Source organism: Aquarana catesbeiana, linkage group LG12 (genome assembly GCF_042186555.1).
Source record: "Aquarana catesbeiana isolate 2022-GZ linkage group LG12, ASM4218655v1, whole genome shotgun sequence".
Taxonomy (NCBI): domain Eukaryota; kingdom Metazoa; phylum Chordata; class Amphibia; order Anura; family Ranidae; genus Aquarana; species Aquarana catesbeiana.
In genome coordinates, this window is record NC_133335.1 from 55,085,741 (window position 1) to 55,105,445 (window position 19,705).

The 19,705-nt window shown below is 46.8% G+C and overlaps 1 protein-coding gene across 4 annotated transcripts in view; it reads left to right on the forward strand.

Moving 5' to 3' along the window:
- The window catches only part of LOC141114250 (beta-1,4 N-acetylgalactosaminyltransferase 2-like), a 286,060-nt gene that overhangs the window by 139,029 nt on the left and 127,326 nt on the right, over positions 1 to 19,705 (forward strand). For 2 of the 4 annotated variants that reach the window (XM_073607826.1, XM_073607824.1), the window contains exon 2: positions 14,442 to 14,591. In XM_073607826.1, coding sequence (XP_073463927.1) covers positions 14,442 to 14,591 — 150 coding nt within the window. The other 2 variants (XM_073607827.1, XM_073607825.1) reach the window with 2 other exon arrangements.

The window sequence follows — 19,705 nt, forward strand, 5'->3', positions numbered from 1 at the left end:
GTGACTTTTAAGGTTTTAAATTCCGTTTTTAGCACGCTAGTCTTCACATCCCCTCCAATTTATGACTGAAGAGTTTTTTAAATTTTTTAAAAATTTTTTTAATTTTTTGTACTAACACTCTTATTCACGTTTTAATTGCCTAAATATCTCCTACAGTGTCTTTTATTTTTGCCTTATTCCCTTTATATGTATATATATATATATATATATATATATATGTATATATATATAATTTTTTATATATATGTTTTTTATATATATATATATATATATATATATATATATATATATATATATATATCTTATATCCATATGTTTATTAAAATTATTTTGTTTTTTTGTATATCTGAGACTGTGCTATACACTCTGGCGGGATTAATATCGCCAATGGATGGACCAGTGGTGTGCTTTTGGGTGTCTGCTTAAACCTCACCACTGACATTGGCGGTAGATGTACCTTCATTTTTTAATATTGAATTAATAGCCTCTCTTATAGGATATGCTGATGTCTCCCTACTACTGTTTTACCTGGTTTTATTTATTACTATCCGACTGTGGAATTGGTCTCTGTGATTTATTAATGCTGTGTTATCTAATGTCTTTTTTCTAGACTTATGTATAATCACCATTTATAGTTATTTATTGAAGCCTGCTGCCAGTCTGTGCCGCTTCTCTCTTCCCTCTTTTTGAGCCTCATATTAGTATATACATTTTTTTCGTTTTTACATCATCTAGTTAGTCCCCCATTTAGAGTTTTTTATGAAGCGTTGGCACGCGTTTTTTCACATGTCATCTATTTTGTGAATATACCAGATTCACTATAGATTCAGCCCGCCTTAATATCATTCTTATGTATATATTTCCCTTACTCCTTCAAAACTCTGTTACAGTGGTTTGAGGTTTGCAATATTTGCTGCCGTCCTCCTCTGCTAACAGTGCGAGACGCTCTCACTGGCCTGCTGCTGTCTATTGGCTCTATAAATCAGCTGACAGCACACACCGCCACACCATATACATTGGTTGCACCGCGCGGCCCCAAGAAAATGGGCACCGTAATACATTACATTGGACTTCGGGAAAATGGCCGCCCATTGCCGCCCATACTATACTATTTAAGGACATGTCTTTAGCCTGTATGCATCCCCTGATGAAGTCACGTGAGGTGTGACGTCACGCGTAGGGACGAGACAGGCTGCAGATACTGTTAGAGGCTTACGAGCTCACCGCTCGTTGGATACAAAGCGCTGTTTTTAATTTATGATGTGAGTACCTTATTTACCTTTTTAAATAAAACTGAGTTGAGTAAACGGTATTACACTATTGGGATTCTTCCTGCCTTTTATATACTCCCCCCCTGCACCACACCTGAGGGAATACATCTCAGAGCCAGGACTGTGAGGGACGCGCTGGAGCCCCTAGGTGGACACCCCAAAGGTTTATTGACCATATGCGCATGCCCTATTACCCTAAGGTAAGGGGCCATTACTCACTTGTGTGTTTGCACACGAAGACACCTGTGATGTTACCCATGCTGAGCACTTTTATTACAATGGCCGCATGTTAAACCGTTGCTGTCACATATTTCAGCTATATCAAGGACTTTTTGTATAGAGCACCGTTTGCACTTTATTGTTTGGGACATTTATTATTTATCATCTCCTACCTACTTGTATAGATGTTTTCTGCACATTTGTCACTTATTAACATGGGGTCCAGACCCATTTGATTGCAATTCTTCTTTACACTTGTCACTTTTTGAGCATCATTTGCACACAGTGTATATCATTTCTCTTTATTTATATATTTTTGCCTTATGCTATTATTACTTTATTACCAGGTTTATCATATTTCCAAGAGTATTTATTTATCTTCACCTATTACTTATTATTACTATTGTTATTAGATTTGCTATTTGCCACTTGGTGTCACCTAGTATGGTTTATTTATCTTCTCCTGATTCTGGCTTATGATATTAATATCTGACACTGGGATTTTATACTCACCTTTTTTACACATGGTTGTTTAGTGAAGATTAGCGCTGCACAGTATATATGTTTAAATACTATTGGAGTTTATGGGGTTTCCACCATCATTCACAATTATTTTTCCACATTTGAATTTATATAATTATAGAGGGAGGTTTCACTGTATTTTTAAATTACACTAAATCATTTTTTTTAGTTTAGAGTCCCCTATATCCAATTCTCTTTACAAGGGCTGACCAAAACATTATGCTGCCTGGGTCCAAGAATGAAATGCTGCCCTCCCCCCCCCCCTAAAAAAAAAAGAAAAAAAAGAAGAAATCACGACAAGCTAGAGCTGTATAGTGATTTTTGAGCATGACAGGTTATGCAACATTTGGCCATCCAGCAGATCAGCAGCCACTACTAAAAAAAAAAAATTATGGAAACCCTTTTGTCCTGATGGAATGATGGAAACCCCCTCCTCCTGTTCCACGCAATAGAAACGTAAACCTCGCAAGCTGCGACTGAACATTGGCTGCTGGCAGAGCCGGTGGGGAAGGGATTTTTCATTGCTCTCTGTCTTCATGCCATTTTACAGGGCAGCGGAGCGGCCCAGGGGGCAGTTGTCATCCTGCTCCCAGGCCCAGTCCGCCCCTGGATGACACACAAAACTGCTGAAAAAAAATCTTGGGCATCAATTTACTGCCCCCCTCAAAGTCCAATGGACCCAGTGGGACCCATGGTAGGGCCGGCCCTGCTCTTTAGGGACCAACCGTTGGGGGGGCTGATATAAGGTGATTGTGACATAATGGGTGTCTCTACGGAGGAGGTGATATAAGGACACACTGATCTAATGTAGGTCTCTAAGGGGGGGGTGCTCAGAGTCCCCTTATATCAGCCCCCCCCCTTAGAGACCTCTATTAGATCAGGGAACCCCCCCATCAGTGTCTTCTGTCCCTAAAGACCCCCATTAGACTGCCTTACCGAGAGCCGTTTCTAGCTAGGAACTGTGGGAGCCGGACTTTGGGGGTGGAGTTGTTCTACTGTAGTGCTATTTTCCTTCCTTCCATTGTGTGTGTGTGTGTGTGTGTGGGGCTTAGGAAGAAGGCAAAGAAGAGGCATCGCTGTGCCCAGTGTTTTGGCAAGACACAGGAGCCAAGACACATCTGAACTGGTGCACTCACACAGGGCCGCTGTTAGGAATCATGGGGTCCCGTACAGCCTACCTCATGGGGCCTCCACCCCCTGAGGGGGGAAAGAGGTGGGGGAAGGGAGGTAAGAAAGGAGGCGGTTAGAGGAGGAGGTAAGAGAAAGGAGGTGAGGAGGGGTGAGAGAGAGGGGGTGAGAGAGAGGGGGTGGGGAGAGGAGAGAGAGGTGGGTGAGAGAGAAAGTTGGGTGAGGGGCTGAGAGAGGGAGAAGGGGGCTGAAAGGGAGGTGGGTGAGAGAGAAAGGAGGTGAGAGAAGGGAGGTGACGTGGGGGCTGACAGAAATTGGGACTGACAGAGGGGGGCTGGCAGAGGGGGGGCTGACATGGAGGGGGCCTGACAGAGAGGGGGTGGCTGACAGAGAGGGGGCAGCTAACAGAGTGGAGGGGGGTTGCTGACAGAGAGGGGGTGGCTGGCAGAGGGGGGGGGGCTGACAGAGAGGAGGCGACTGACAGAGAGGGAGCAGCTAACAGAGGGGTGGCTGACAGAAAGGGGAAATGACAGAGGAGGGTGGCTGACAGAGAGGGGGTGAGGGGGGCTGTGACAGACTCACCTGGGACAAAGGCTTTTGGAGGGGAACCTACACTTGAGGACCTGTGAGAATATAGAGAGGCTATTCCTGATGTATTCCAAGACTGGTGTTGCCTGGTTCTTGGGGGTTACTATAGCCAGATCCATTGGTCTCGTGTTCCAGGACTTAGGAAGCGATATACTGACAGAAGCACTCAAGCGGAGTGTGGGACGTTCTGTATCATCCCCTCCAAGAGTTTACATACTATTGATGTTATCCTAACTGGTCTGTAATTCCCAGGGATGTATTTTGGGCCCTTTTTAAATATTGGTGATACATTGGCTTTTCTCCAATCAGCTGGTACCATTCCAGTCAGTAGGCTGTCAGTAAAAATTAGGTCTGGCAATTACTTGACTGAGTTCCCTAAGTATAGAGAAAATTACAGGGGAAAGATTCCCACTGAAAAGAGACACAGGCGGACCATGCTGCTTGATAAGGGATTAATTTTATTAGAAAAATATGTTTAATACAAAAAGAGCAATACCAATTTTTTATTGAGTTCCCTAAGTACTCTCGGGTGCAAGCCATCTGGCCCCAGGGAATTATTAATGTTAAGTTTCCCAAGTTTAATTTTAATTCTGTCCTCTGTTAACCATGGAGGTGCTTCCTGTGATGTGTCATACGGATAAACACTGCAGTTTTGGTTACTGAAGCACCCGATTCCCTCGTGAAGACTGAGGAGAAGAATAAATTCAATACCTTCACCATCTCCCCATCCTTTGTAACCAGATGGGGTTCTCATTATTCTCATTGCAACAAAAGATTCGCCCTTATGGGACTTTAAATGAGGTGGGCACCATTTGGCCAAGAAGCATCATAGCAGTAATTGAAGTATAAAGTATATGCATTTATTCAGGTAAAAGTTATGCATACATTAATATCATCAGCAATGGCCAGATGTAAAACAACATACATATAAAATGAACAATGGGTACATAAATGGATAACAAACATGTAATACGTGGGCATTTGATGTACCCTAGGAGTAAAGAACATGTGATACACAGGCATCTAGTGTACCCGATGCATTTTGCGAGACCTAGCTCGCTCTTCAGGAGTTGATGCGTGTATGGATGTACCTAAGATAGAAGAATATAAATGGGTAGGTAGTATAGTATTGATAAAGTAGTTGCAGAGCATGGGAGCCATGATGTAGGAGCCCATACTCACCACTAAATGAGGCCAAAACGACAGGTGTGCGGTTCCCAGAGGCAGCAGCAGGTGTCTCACCCGGGAGTTGAGGAGACGGAGCCAAACAGGACCCCGGTGGGGCAAACCAAAGGACAGGCATGGTGCGCATGTGAGAGTGTATCCCCAAGAATCTCACTGGGTCCATGTGTAATGAAAGCTGTAGGCGTAAATAAGTATAATAATGCATTAAGTACTAATGATATGTATATGTCTCTGTATGAATAGAGAGCCTGAGCCAAAGGTAGTAAGGACATAGGAGACTGAAGGGGGAAAGGGAAAAATGGCAAAGAAATACCAGCAAGTGGTGAGAGTCAAAGGAATAGGCAAGAGAGAGAGAAAAAAAAAGAGAGAGAAACCAGATAAAAGTTGAATTTTCTTTTTTCTTTTTTTTGTGACAAAAAAGCAAAAAGTGAGATGAATGCTCAGAGTAAGCCATGTGCAAGTAATCTTTTGTTGCATATTACACGGATGTAGGTGGGTTACCGGTGACACTAGACCTTTTCTGATTTCATTATTCTCATTATGTTTTGAATCTTGCAGTAGATCAGCTGCACTTGACTTGTACCTGTTGACACCAGAGACTGTTAATGGAAGGTTGCACCTGATATGAAAGACTGCCAAGACAAATTACATTGCTAGCTTCAAAAACATTTTTTTACCACCTATGCTTTTATTATCTATCTGCTGAAGCACTACAACTTTTATTACAAGGCATAGAGTTCTTGTTACAGCCGCATTAGATTTGCATGGATTCGCTCTAAGGTGGGTGTGTTTAGCTACCACCTCTTTTAAAGTCAACAGCTGTCTTATTCCATAGAGGATGTGTGAGATGTGCTTCCAATCCTGATGCAATGTTCCTAGGAAGAGCCTCGACATGCCCTCTGTCCGGAGGGAACTACTGTTTGCATGTGCCATTCTTCTGGGATATGTCCTGTTTGTGTGCTGTAGGGACTGGTTCGCGGACATGTCTTGCAGTCAAGCCCGAGTAATGCAACCTTATCTGACAGTAGAACGGGACAAAATTCAGGCACAAGTCAGGTATGAAAATGACAATTTTGTCTAGATGTGGGATTTTTATTGTGTATTGATGGCTTTTGACCATCACTTCATTTGCAATGCAATAACTTCAACGATCAGCTGTCAACAAGGACTTAAGCCTTCGCTTCATTGCGTCCCATGGTAGTTGACTTTTACAGATGATTTGTCTTCAAGTGATGAAATGCTTGTTTTGAAAAATAGCGTGTTCGTCTATGTCAGGGTCTCCCCATTTTATTTCTCAAGTACTCTTTACAGGTGGTGTTTTCAGAACTTCCATTTAGCCCTGGTTCACAACGGTGTGGCTTTAAAATCACGCTACTTCAGTGCGATTTGCACTGCCTATTTCATTGCGACTTAATTTAACAGAAGTCCATGCAAGTTGCATTGAAATCTGTAAAAAGTAGCGCAGGAACCTTTTTCATATTGCAACTCATGTTGCAGCGATATGAATGGTTCCATTGCTGGCAATGGGGTGCAACTTGTCATGCAATTTGGAACTGTCAAATTGCATTGGTGTAAAAGGGGGCTGTGCAAGGTGAAGTAAATACTGAAACCGTGACCAATAGAAATGCAAGCCTCGCAAGCTGCGTCTAAACATTGGCTGCTGGCGGAGCCAGTGGGGAAAGGATCTTTCATTGCTCTCTGTCTTCATGCCTTTTTACATGGCAGTGGAGCGGCCCAGGGGGCAGTTGTCACCCTGCCCCGGCCCAGTCCGCCCCTGGATGACATACAAAACTGCTGGAAGTCAATTTACTGTCTCAAAGCCAATGTAACCAGCGGGACCCATGGTAGGGCCAGCCCTGCTCTTTAGTGACCAGCCGTTGGGGGGTGCTGATATAAGGGTACTCTGATATAATGGGTGTCTCTAAGGAGGGGGTGATATAAGGACACACTGATTTAATGTAGGTCTCTAAGAGGGGGGTGCTGATATAAGGAGAGTTCCCCTTATCTAATAGAGTTCTCTAAGGGGGGTGCTGGCTGCTGATCTAATTGGTCACCAGCAATCAGCACTCCCCCTCCCCTCATACTCCCCCCCCTTAGCTCTAGCTCAGAGTCCCCTTATATCAGCCTCCCCCCTTAGAGATCTCTATTAGATCAGGGATCCCCCCCATCAGTGTCTCCTGTCCCTAAAGACCCACATTATACTGCCTTACCGAAAGCTGTTTCAAGCTAGGAAGTTTGGGAGTGGAGTTGCTCTACTGTAGTGCTATTTTCCTTCATTCCCTTCTTCCATCTTGTGTGTGTGTGTGTGTGTGTTTGGGGGGGGGGGCTTGGGGAGAAGGCAAAGAAGAGGCAGGTGCTGCATCGCTGTACCCAGTGTTGTGGCAAGACACAGGAGTCAAGACACATCCGAACTGGTGCACTCACTCACAGGACCGCTGTTAGGAATCATGGGGTCCCATACAGCCTACCTCATGATGCCTCCACCCCCTGAGGGGGGAAAGCGGTGGGGGAAGGGAGGTGAGAAAGGGAGGGGTCAGAGGAGGAGGTGGGGGACAGGAGGAGACGGGGGGGGGTGAGAGAAAGGGGATGGGGTGAGAGAGAGAGGTAGGAGGGGGGCTGAGAGAGAAGGGGGAGAGGGGGGCTGAGAGAAAAAAGGTGAGGGGCCTGACAGAGTGGGGGGGGGGTGGCTGACAGAGATTGAGGCTGGCAGAGGGAGGGGGGGGTGACATGGGGGGATGGCTAACGGGGGGGCTGACAGAGTGAAAGGGGGTTGCTGACAGAGAAGGGGCTGGCGGAGGGAGGGGGGCCTGACAGAAAGGGGGTAGCTGACAGAGAGGGGGCATCTAACAGAGGGGTGGCTGACAGAGAGGGGAGATGACAGTGGAGGGTGGCTGACAGAGAGGGGGGTGAGGGGGCTGTGACAGACTCACCCGGGACAGAGGCTTTTGGAGGGGAACCTACCCTTGAGGACCTGCGAGAATATAGAGAGGCTATTCCTGATGTACTCCAAGACTGGTATTGTCTGGTTATTGGGGGTTACTATATCCAGATCCATTGGTCTTGTGTTCCAGGACTTAGGTAGCGATATACTGACAGAAGCACTCAAGCGGAGTATGGGACGTTCCGTCACGGGACAAATGAGAGAGAGACCTCAGGAGTAAAGATGAGCTCCAGCGTGTTCGCACACCCCACGTGCAAAGCCCGCCAGGAAGTTGGCACGGTGCTGCGCTAATCACAGGCAGTGAGACATTTTCCCGATGTGCGGCTGCAGAAATCGGGAAATGTCTCACTGCCTGTGATTAGCGCAGTGCAGACTTCCTGGCGGGCTCGGCACGTGGAGTGTGCAAACACGCCGGAGCTCATCCTTACTCAGGAGACACACAGCACGTGCCAGGCAGGGAGGCAGGACTCCGGAAGCAAGCGGCCACGATCACCCACAGTCCAGCCCTGCCTCCACATGTGACCAACTCCGCCAATCACAGACTCTTATGTCCACCGCCCGCACATGACCTGTTAGGCCAATCACAGGGTGCATGCTGCCCATCGCTGAGCTAGGCTCAGAGCGCACCAGCAGTGTGTGACAGTGTGACATTGATGGAGGACACAGGATACGCCCCTCTAGATGTTGCTGCCGGGGCCAGAGACCCGGCTGCCCCAGTGATCATAGGATGGTTGGAATGTTGGTATGTGTGTCTGTGTTTCAGGCGTATTGAAACCTGGGCACATGTGTCAAAACGCAGACTGTCCGGGTCAAAACTGGACAGGTGGCAACCCTAATTCCAGTCAGGCTTCATAAGATACGTAAATGGCCTAGTCATTACTGAGCATGTGAGGAGGTTTGATCAGAGAAAGAGCTCACTCCTGTGATGATGGAGATGAGCAGTAATGACTAGTAAGGATGAGCTCCGGCATATTCGCAGACCCCACGTGCAGAGCCCACCAGGAAGTTGGCACTGTGCTGCGCTAATCACAGGCAGTGAGACATTGTCCCGACTGCAGAGATTGGGAAATGTCTCACTGCCTGTGACTAGCGCAGTGCCAACTTCCTGGCGAGCTGTGCATGTGGGCTGTGCGAACACGCCGGAGCTCATCCTTATTTGTGATCAACAGGAACTGTCAGCTGTGTACACTGTACAAATCAATGGCTGGCGATGCCACTGTTCGCATGTAATCGCTCATTATTACACATGAATAGAGCCTTTAACCGACCCGGGAAACAGACGATGCACATCGCTATTTGGCCAGTTTATATGCGGACATAACTCAGGATGTTGCCTCTGAACACAGCAAATTATCTGCACCCCATCACCCGTGTGAATATTGTCTAAAGCAGATGAGAGAGATACCGGTAGTTATGAATCAAACTAGATAATTATAATAAATACGTCTCATAATCTGCTCCTGTTCAGCATTGCCTCGCTGTTTAACCAAATTAATAAATGCCTCCTATTCTCATTGTTTTGAATCTTGTAGCAAAAAAGCAAAAAGTGAGATGAATGCTCAGAGTAAGCCATGTGCAAGTAATCTTTTGTTGCATATTACACGGATGTAGGTGGGTTACCGGTGACACTAGACCTTTTCTGATTTCTTTATTCTCATTATGTTTTGAATCTTGCAGTAGATCAGCTGCACTTGACTTGTACCTGTTGACACCAGAGACTATTAATAGAAGGTTGCGCCTGATATGAAAGACTGCCAAGGCAAATACATTGCTAGTTTCAAAAACGTTTTTTTTTTTTTTTACCACCTGTGCTTTTATTGTTTATCTGCTGAAGCACTACAAGGCTCTTGTTAAGGCCGCATTAGATTTGCATGGATTCGCTCTAAGGTGGGTGTGTTTAGCTACCACCTCTTTGAAAGTCAACAACTGTTTTATTCCATAGGGCAGTGGCCAGGGCAGCCATCAGAAATTTTGGGGCCCCTTACACAGCTTTAGGCCTTTGCCCCCCGGGGCCTGACCACCAACATTCCCCAGGGCCCACCCACTGGCTGTCCTACCGAATCCCTCCACTGGCCATCCCACTGAGTCATCATCCACATTCTTCTCCACAATGTAACTCTCATCCTCATCCCCATCCCCATCCAGAATAATTTGCCTCCCTCTCCAAGAGAGGGATGGGTGATTCTGTGTGGGGATGAGGATGATGGAGAGGGATAGATAATTCTTGGTGGGGATGAGGATGACGGAGAGGGGTGGATGATTCTGGGTGGGGATGAGGATGATGGAGAGGGATGGATGATCCGAAGTGGGTATGAGGATTATGGAGAGGGATGGGTGATCCGGGGTGGGGATGAGTGAGAGGGATGGAGGATCCAGGTGGGAATGAGGATGATGGAGAGGGATGGATGATCTGGGGTGGGGATGAGGATGATGGAGAGGGATGGATGATCCAGGGTGGGGATGAGGATGATGGAGAGGGATAAGGATGATTCTGAGTGGAGATTAGAGTTGCATTGTGAAGAGGCTCTCCACAATGTAACTCCATTATGGTAGCTTGACAGGGTCAGGTGTATGATGTCCCATCTGGGAGATTAAATACAGTCTACTCCACAAACCTGAATCTGAAATCTGAATCTACAGCAGCACAATGCAGCACACACACTGACTTTAGTGACTTACTATGTCTGCATGTACAGCACTAAGGATGAGCTCCAGCGTGTTCACACACTCCACGTGCAGAGCCCGCCAGGAAGTCGGCACGACGCTGCGCTAATCACAGGCAGTGAGACATTTCCCGATCTCTGCAGCCGCACATCGGGAAAATGTCTCACTGCCTGTGATTAGCGCAGCGCCGTGCCAACTTCCTGGCGGGCTCTGCATGTGGAGTGTGCGAACACGCCAGAAGCTCATCCTTACACAGCACTGAGAGGACTGGGTCGCGCCACTGACGAGGCTGGCCACACCCCCTCCCTGAGACCTGCCCAATCACATTACTAACCTATCACCATGCTCCGTCTCAGCAGGGACACAGGGAGTGTCAGATCATGGATCATCTGCGGGGCGACACAGGAAGGAGAAATCCGTGTCCTGGCTTTGGCTTCTTGTGTACAGGGCTGCAGCCTGAAAGTAGTGCTTCTCTGTTGCGGGTGGCGTGCGCTGGGTGCGGGCTGGCCGCCCTGGGCTCCTCCAGCTGGCTGGGCCCCTTTGGACACTCGGGCCCACAAGTGTGATGGCTGTACCCCTCTGATGGCGGCCCTGGCAGTGGTCATCAACCCTGTCCTCAGGGCCCACTAACAGGCCAGGTTTTATGTATTACCTTGGAGAGATGCAGACTAGAATACTGCAATCACTGAGCAGCAAATGATATCACCTGTGATGTATTTCAGTTATGTTGCAAACCTGGCCTGTTAGTGGGCCCTGAGGACAGGGTTGATGACCACTGCCATAGAGGGGCCGGGGGGGGATGTGTGAGATGTGCTTCCAATCCTGATGCAATGTTCCTAGGAAGAGCCTCAACATGCCCTCTGTCCGGAGGGAACTACTGTTTGCAGGTGCCATTGTTCTGGGATGTGTCCTGTTTGTGTGCTATAGGGACTGGTTTGTGGACATGTCTTGCAGTCGAGACTTCGTAATGCAGCCTTATCTGACAGTAAAACGGGACAAAATTCAGGCAAAAGTCAGGTATGAAAATTACAATTTTGTCTAGATGTGGGATTTTTATTGTGTATTGATGGCTTTTGACCATCACTTCATTTGCAATGCAATAACTTCAACAATCAGCTGTCAACAAGGGGTTAAGCCTTCGCTTCATTGCGTCCCATGGTGGTTGACTTTTACAGATGATTTGTCTTCAAGTGATGAAATGCTTCTTTTGAAAAATAGCGTGTTCCTCTATGTCAGGGTCTCCCCATTTTATTAAGTACCCTCTACAGGTGGTGTTTTGAGAACTTCCATTTAGCCCTGGTTCACAACGGTACGGCTTTAAAATCACGCTACTTCAATGCGATTTGCACTGCCTATTTCATTGCGACTTCATTTAACAGAAGTCCATGCAAGTTGCATTGAAATCTGTAAAAAGCAGCCTAGGAACCTTTTTCATAATGCGACTCATGTTGCAGCAATATTAACGCTTACATTGCCGGCAATGGGGGGCGACTAGTCATGCAATTTGGAATGGTCAAATCGCATTGGTGTAAAGGGGGGCTGTGCAAGGTGAATACTTGAGGGCTGAGGTTGGGAACTGCTGCTTTATGTCATTACTGAATTCTGTAGTGAAACCACAGACCAAGCATGGGACAAGCTATGAAGTGAATTTAGAACTCCTGGTCGCCATGCACATACCAGGTCAGAGACTCCAAAAAGGTTAAAGACATTTTGTTAACTTGGCAACAAGCATTTCATAAGGAGGCAGTAGAAGCATCTGTTTTTTTTACATAAGAGATTTCTACACTATACTAAGGGAAAGCAGATTGTAGTAACCTACAGCAACCAGAACTGGCTTTCATGAATGATTCCCTGGTTCGGCATCTTTGTCTCCATTCACACCTGTGTAACGGCATGAGGCAGCCAGTTCACTTCAATGGGTGACCCTACATGTCAATGTAGCTCCTGCACCTTTTTTGGGCAGTGAGCCTTGTGTGTTTTTTGCATGAGAAAATGTACGTTTTGGGGTGTTGTTAAAAAGCTAGTTCACCTTTACTAAAAAGCTGTCTATGCAGGTAAGGGACATCTGTAGGTAAAAGCAAACTGTGCAGCTTTGACCAAAGCTGCACAATGCTGCTGCTCGGTGTGTCCATTCAGACACTGAGATGTGGTTTGCCCCACCCCCTGTCTATCCTCATTGGCTCACTGACTTTGACATCAGCGGGAGGCAGTGGTGCCCTGCTGCTATCTCAGCCAATGAGGAGGGAGGAGTCCCTGGACAGCTGAGGCTCTCGTGCACATCACTGGAGAAAGATGGGGCTCAGGTAAGTATTAGGGTGTCACTGGCATTCAGGGCACTAGTAATGGTGGCGGTGACAATCTTGTGCTATTGAGTATTTATGTCCTCTCTGGCCTCCACTAGGAGGTGGTGCATGCTGAGGGAGGCTATAAATAGTTGGAAAGTGTTCTGGTGAACTCTCTCCAACCCCCCCAGGTGCTTTACGAGCTGTGGCCTGTGGATGTGCAAAAGTTTGTGTTGTGTAAGCTTGGGACCTATATAACACAGAATTCCTCAAGCTGCCCTGCCTAGTTGAGGGTGTAGCATTAAAGGTGGAAGAGCCAGAGTATGGAAGTCCTTCTGGAGGAGGATCAGTGTCTGCCCTCAGAGAATCCTGGCTCTCCTTCAAATTGAGGATGATGCTCAAAAATACCCGCTGTCTGGCTGTGGAGTCCTACAGACTGTGCTGTTTGTGATTGCATGAAGGTCTTTTATTTTTCAATGTACCATGGTATTCGTTATCCACTGTGAGAGCAGGAGTGTGGTGGAGTCTGGAGCCCTGTTGCTAATGGAGAATTGTACCCTAACCCTCTAACTCTGTGAGCTGGAGCAATAAAACTTGAAAGACTAAAGTGACTGGTACCCATCATTGTTGTAGTGATCTCCACTGCAGCCATGGATCAACCCTGGAGTAATGCCAGCCCTCTCTCTGCGCAGTCAAGGCATGTCATCTTCTATCCTGGCAAGGAGGGCACTACATACATATAAGTAAAAGCAAAACTTTAGTTTTGGATATTGTGGAGAGGGATTACAACACCCACTGGGTTTTTATTGCAGTCTTTGTCACTGTTAGGGTGATTCACTCTCTCTATTTGTCCAGGTGAGCGTTCTTACCAAAAGTGAAATCCCAAAATTTGATTTGTCACCAGAACAGGAAGGAATCCTTCAATGGGAACACTAATTCTAGTGTCCCTGATAACAACCAGGGATTCCCTCCACTTTGGAGAGATTTCCTGTCACTTCCTGATCCCAATGGGATGCTGATCTAAAAAAACAACAAGGGTTATAACCCTCCTTCAATTTAAAAAAAAAAAAACCTTCAGTTCTATACCTAAATAGGTAGTTATTCTGATATGGTGAGTTCCAGTCCAATGACTGCACCTGGAGTACTGAATGATACACGTTGGTGGTTTTCTTGATTGTTTAGGATAGCATACGGACTGTTTTTTAATGTTTTAAACTTATTTTGTTTGGTGTGCAGCACATATTTAAGGTATTTACGTGCACTAAAAAATGGCATGGTATTTTGGTCAGATGAGGCAGCCCATTCAAATAAAAGCACTGCCCAAATTCAACGCACTTTCATTCCTGAACACACCCACATGAACACATGGCCCTTAGACATCTGATCTAGAAGTCTCCAGGTCAGTGATTGAAATATGTCAGATCAGTGACTGGATATGAAACAGAGTTTTACATTTTATTCCATGATTCTCTGCCATGTTTTAAAACATGAGGGTCAAAATTCATGTTTAAAGTGAAACTTTGATTACAAGAAAATGTGAACAGACGTGTTGGTTAAGGTCAGAATTTGGTATATACCTCAAAATGTTAGGTCCTATATCTAGAACATTCTAATGTAATGCTCTTAATTTATTTGTTTTAGATTTCCAGTCTCCAAAAAAAATGCATGTTCCTGCCAATCATTAAAAAAGAAGGGGATGGAAGTGTATCAACTCAAGGAATATTTGCCTGCAGATGACTTGACATCTGCTTCGGAGAGACGTAAAAAGGAATATGAACATTACAAAAAAAGGTAAGACTGCAGTAAAATGTGGGTGCGTTGGGTAATCCTAAGAGTTCATTCACATGGGCAGCCGCGGTTAAAGCAGGCAGCTGAACATCAGTTTTACTTACCCTGACCGCTCAGCTAAACTTGGGCATGCAGCCGCTCAGGGCTGTACACCTGCTGTGGCAAAAATGAGACAGCAAGAGAAGTAGTACTGCCAACAAACGTGACCCATTCAAGTCAATGGGGCCTGGCTTCAGATGAGGATTGCTTTTTATAGGAGAAGTAGTATAGCCGCATGTGTGAACGAGCCCTTATGGGGGATGGGGGATGCATCAGGAAAGTCAGGCAAAGGTAGAAAACTTTATCTACATACTTAGACGCAGGTTACAGACTCAAAATATGGAAGCCAGAAGATCAGTAGAACAATCAGGCAACTGACCTTTTATAGAAGGGAAAATTGACAATAGTAGTCTGTTTCTCCACAAAGCAAGAGGCAAAGTGACAGCTAAGGTCAGAAGGCTCTAGCTGTCACTGGGCATCACAGTGTTTAAAAACTGTCAGCTTAAAATTATGATGATGATTAACCCCTTGACGCCGATGTCACACAAATATGTGTTCTCACTTCACTGGGCTTTTTGCCATGGGGCCGCATATTTGAGTACCTCCCTTTGTGCTGGGAGCAGGCCATGGCCTGCTCCCAGCACAGACCCCGGGGTCACTGTGGGCCATGGGCCCCGTACTAACCCTCAGGACCCAGAACTCTTAATTCTGGGTCACCTGATTGCTATGATAGCCTCTGATCGGCGCATGATAAGTCACTGTGTAGCCCGCCTCCGTGTTTTCTTTCTCTGTTTTGGGCGAGTTTTTCTTTATTAATAATAATAATACTAATAATATAGTAATAATTAAAAAAAAAAGCAGGAGATGTCCATTACCATTTACCAGCAAATGAAAGCCCAATTTTTCCTGAAAAAAACAAGGTATCATCCACAAAACAGTTGTGATGCAGTATGTGGAATATTATTTCTCCTTTCGTCTTCCAGGACAGCCTCTGAGACATAGGGCTCCTCCCCTCTGGGACAGGAAACACGTATACCAATTGTCTTAAAAGGCGGTCCTCCAGGCCTCCCTCTTCAGTTATTGTGTTTCCTGCCGGACGGGAAGGAGCACGCTAAGGAACCAAGGGATCTCCATGTGTCAGGACTGTCCTGTGAAGAGCCCCTGGCGTTGACTCTCCTCTGCCTGGGCACCCCTCTGTCCTGCTGGGGAAGAGTAAGGTGCTAAACTCCACCATTGCCGTTAGCTCGGAGAGAGCTGGACTGCACTTCCAGATCCGGGCACTACCCTTTGGTCTGCCCTCTTCACCGAGGATCTTCACGAAGGTGCTAGCAGAGACTTTAGCTCCGCTAAGAGTCAGGGCAATTCCAGTGATTCCCTACCTGGACGATCTTCTTTTTGTGGCCCCCTCTTTTCTTGAACTAGAGAAGGATCTGCAGGAGGTCCAGAATTTCCTCCTATCTCTCGGGTGGCTAGTCAACAGAGAAAAATCCCAGCTAACCCCATCACAGGAGGTCCTCTATTTGGGGTACAGGATTTCTTCAGTGGAGACGAAAGTGTTCCTCCCCAGGGAGAAAATCTTGAAGGTGGATCAGGCAGTAGCCCAGCTTCAATCCAATCAGGTAGTGCCGATCAGGGAGGTTATGAGAGTTCTGGGTCTGATGACGTCTTGTTTACCTGCTGTTCTTTGGGCAAGAATTTATTAGCGACCTTTGCAGAATCTCATGCTGTGTTTCTGGGACGGCAGAAAACAAAGCCTATTTGGCCTCATTGTCAGCCATTCACCTGAAGGGCTCTCAAAATTCACTGGCAGATTTTCTCAGCCGCCAACATGTGTATCAGGACGAATGGTCCCTCAACATACATGTTTTCAGGGAGATTGTACAGTGTTGGGGACAACCGGAGGTGGACCTCTTTGCCTCGGAGGCCAACAAGAAGTTGGCAAAGTTCTTTTCTGTCCACCTACGGGATCAGGCCACAGGAATAGACGCCTTTGCCAACCCTTGGCAGTTCAACCTGTGTTATGCCTTTCCTCCAGTTCGGCTGATAGCTGCAGTCCTTCAAAGATTTCTGGCAGAATCGACGAATCTCATCTTAGTGGCGCCATTTTGGCCAAAAAAGGCCCTGGTTTGCCATCCTGAAGAGACTGGCCATTTGTCCTCCTTTACCCCTCCCGGTCAGAGAGGATTTGATTTCCCAGGGACCGATTCTACACCCTCAGATAGTCTGAGGCTATCAGCCTGGTATCTGAGGAACAGCTGTTGAGAGCGCAGGGGTTTTCAGATAGAGTAATTAGAACTCTTCTCGAGGGCCGTAAACTGGTAACCAGGGCAATTTATACCAAGGTATGGAAAAGATTTCATTCCTGGTTGGTAGAGCAGGGGCTGAGTCATCCTGGTATTCCGGCAGTCCTGGATTTTCTTCAGGCAGGGGTAGAACTGGGCCTTTTGGTTAGTACACTGACGGTTCAGACTGTGGCCTTGGAGTATTTTCTTGCAGACCTCACTTCAGCAGAATTGATTTGTTAAAAAATTCTTCAAAGCACTGTCAAGGTCCAGGCCAGTGAGGGTTGCAGCCTGCCTCACTTGGGATCTAGCATTGGTCCCCAGAGCACATACTGGTAGTCCCTTTGAACCCCTGGAGAATTCTGGGTTTAAATGGGTGATACTCAAAACGGTTTTTCTGATAGCTATCACATCAGCCAGAATGGTGAGTGATTTGCAGGCTCTCTATTAGGGAGCCATTTTTGTTGATTTGGGAGGACAGGGTCATTCTGAAGACAGATCCCAGTTTTCTTCCTAAAGTAGCATCTACGTTCCATAGATGCCAGGACATTGTCCTGCCGACTTTCCATTCCACCTCAGAAGCAGTTTATTGGACGTTAAGAGAAGCCTTTTAGTTTATTTAGAAGTCACTAGAGGTTTTAGGAACTCGGACTCTTTTTGTTAATTTTTCAGGGGCCCGCAAAGGTTGCAGGGCCTCTAAATTTTCCATCGCCAGATGGATAAGAATGGCAATAATAGAAGCCGATAAGTTGGAAAGTAGACAAGTACCATTAGTTAAGGCACATTCCACCAGGGCAGTCTCGGTTTCATGGGCAGAGAGGGCTGGAGCCTCTCCGGAGGTCATCTGCAAGGCAGCAACATGGTCCAGCTACTCAACGTTTGCTAGACATTACCGTCTGGATTTATTGTCTGACAAAGAGCAGACGTTTGGACGAAAGGTCCTCCAGGCAGTGGTCCTGCCCTGACAAAGTAAGTTTCTTGCTTATCATCTCAGAGGTTGTCCTGGAAGACGAAAGGAGAAAACCGGAGTTAGACTTACCAGTAACTCTTTTTCTAGGAGTCTTCCAGGACAGCCTGGTTCCCACCCGGTGTTTATATTTAACTGGTGTTGGAGTTATGTACTGACGTGGTGTTAGTGTATTATGTCTTTCAGTGCCTTCCGGTAGTTCTTTGGTTAACTGAAGAGGGAGGCCTGGAGGACCGCCTTTTAAGACAATTGGTATACGTGTTTCCTGTCCCGGAGGGAGGAGCCCCATCTCAGAGGCTGTCCTGGAAGACTCCTAGAAAAAGAGTTACCGGTAAGTCTAACTCCGGTTTTCCTCAAGTTAATCTTTAAATACTGTGTTGCCATGATAGCGTGAAAAAGAAAAGACTCCTTTTGTCATAGTGTTATCCACATTAAATACAGACCAAGCTGTCAAGCAACATTGACGACTACAGAGGTTGGGACAAACCATATATCACTGCCGGGGGTGCTACCAAAGGTCCATATTTAATCAATTGGCTTAAACCTCTTTTTCAAATGATTTAAAACTGTTGCCCCAAGGATGTAAACCCAAAAATAAAAAAGAATACATTGCAGCTTACCAGCCCTTAGATGTGATGGTTGCATTAGTTGGGGGGGTGAGAGTTTTCAGCAGTACTAAAATTTTGTTATTATTCTTGCCACCAACATAGGATTTAGGTGCCAATTACAGTGGTGGCCAATGGTAATTTTCTCTAGTCGTCTGTCCAGGACAGCGTTAGAGAGAGGCTCCACCTCTGGAGGCAGGAAACACATATTCAGATCTTTAAAGGGCGGCTTCCGTCCCTCTGCCTCAGTCTTTGTTTCCTCCACTGGGGGAGGAGGCTGGAAAAATGGAGCTCTCCTTGCCCTGAGCCTGGGAGCTACCTACGGGAGAGGGGAAAGGAGGTATGCAATACCTGGAAAGGTGGCAGACATCTGGGTCCCCCGGTCAGGCTGCAAGGGAGCTGGCACCTGCATCCTCCTCCACGATAGCCCGGGGGTGCGGACGTTCCCCGCATGGCTGGCCGGATACTATGGTATCCTGGCATGGGTCCCGGCGGGGGGCGGGAGTAGGCCTCGAGTTCCGGCCTGTGAAACACAGGAGGAGGGTGAGGACTTCCGGTGCACCACTTCCGGTTCTGGGTCATGCGGCGAGCGTGGACAACGGAGCCATGTCGGTTCATTTAAAAACGCCAGGCACAGGATGGGACAGCGGTACGGATCCACAGCAACAGACTCTAGAATTGTCAACTTGGCGATGCTCCAAGGAACAGACAGCATGGATCCAGCTGAACCAGGTGGCAGTGGGCCAACCCAGCTTGGGTAGATGGACACAGGGGTGCCTTGGACCTACAGGGTGGGGGGGGGTTGACGGACTCTTATGTAGCCCTTTTTTGTCCCGTCCCCCCCCCCCTCTTTTGAGATGGGATCCAGACTAAAGAGGCCTGTGAATCCCATCAGCAGCTGGTGGGGGTGCACATAGGTGTTGGTGAAGGACACCCACAGATTGTTAAGGTTTTTGCTGACGGCATCTTGTCTTTTTGGGGTTTTTTTTCCCCTTCCTTTGCCTCCTTCTCTTCTCTCCTTCTCTTGTCTCAGGCTCAGCCCAGAGAACTGGAGAGGTCAGGGGGGAAGAAGAGGTGTCTGTCATGTACGAACAAATTTAAGGAAGGGTGGAACAAGTCTCTCTGTAAACCCTGTATTGACAAATTGGTTTACAAGGAGGCAACGGGGGCATGCAAGGAATTGATTTCCGTTGATTGCCATTAAGTCAATGCTGGCAAACCTTG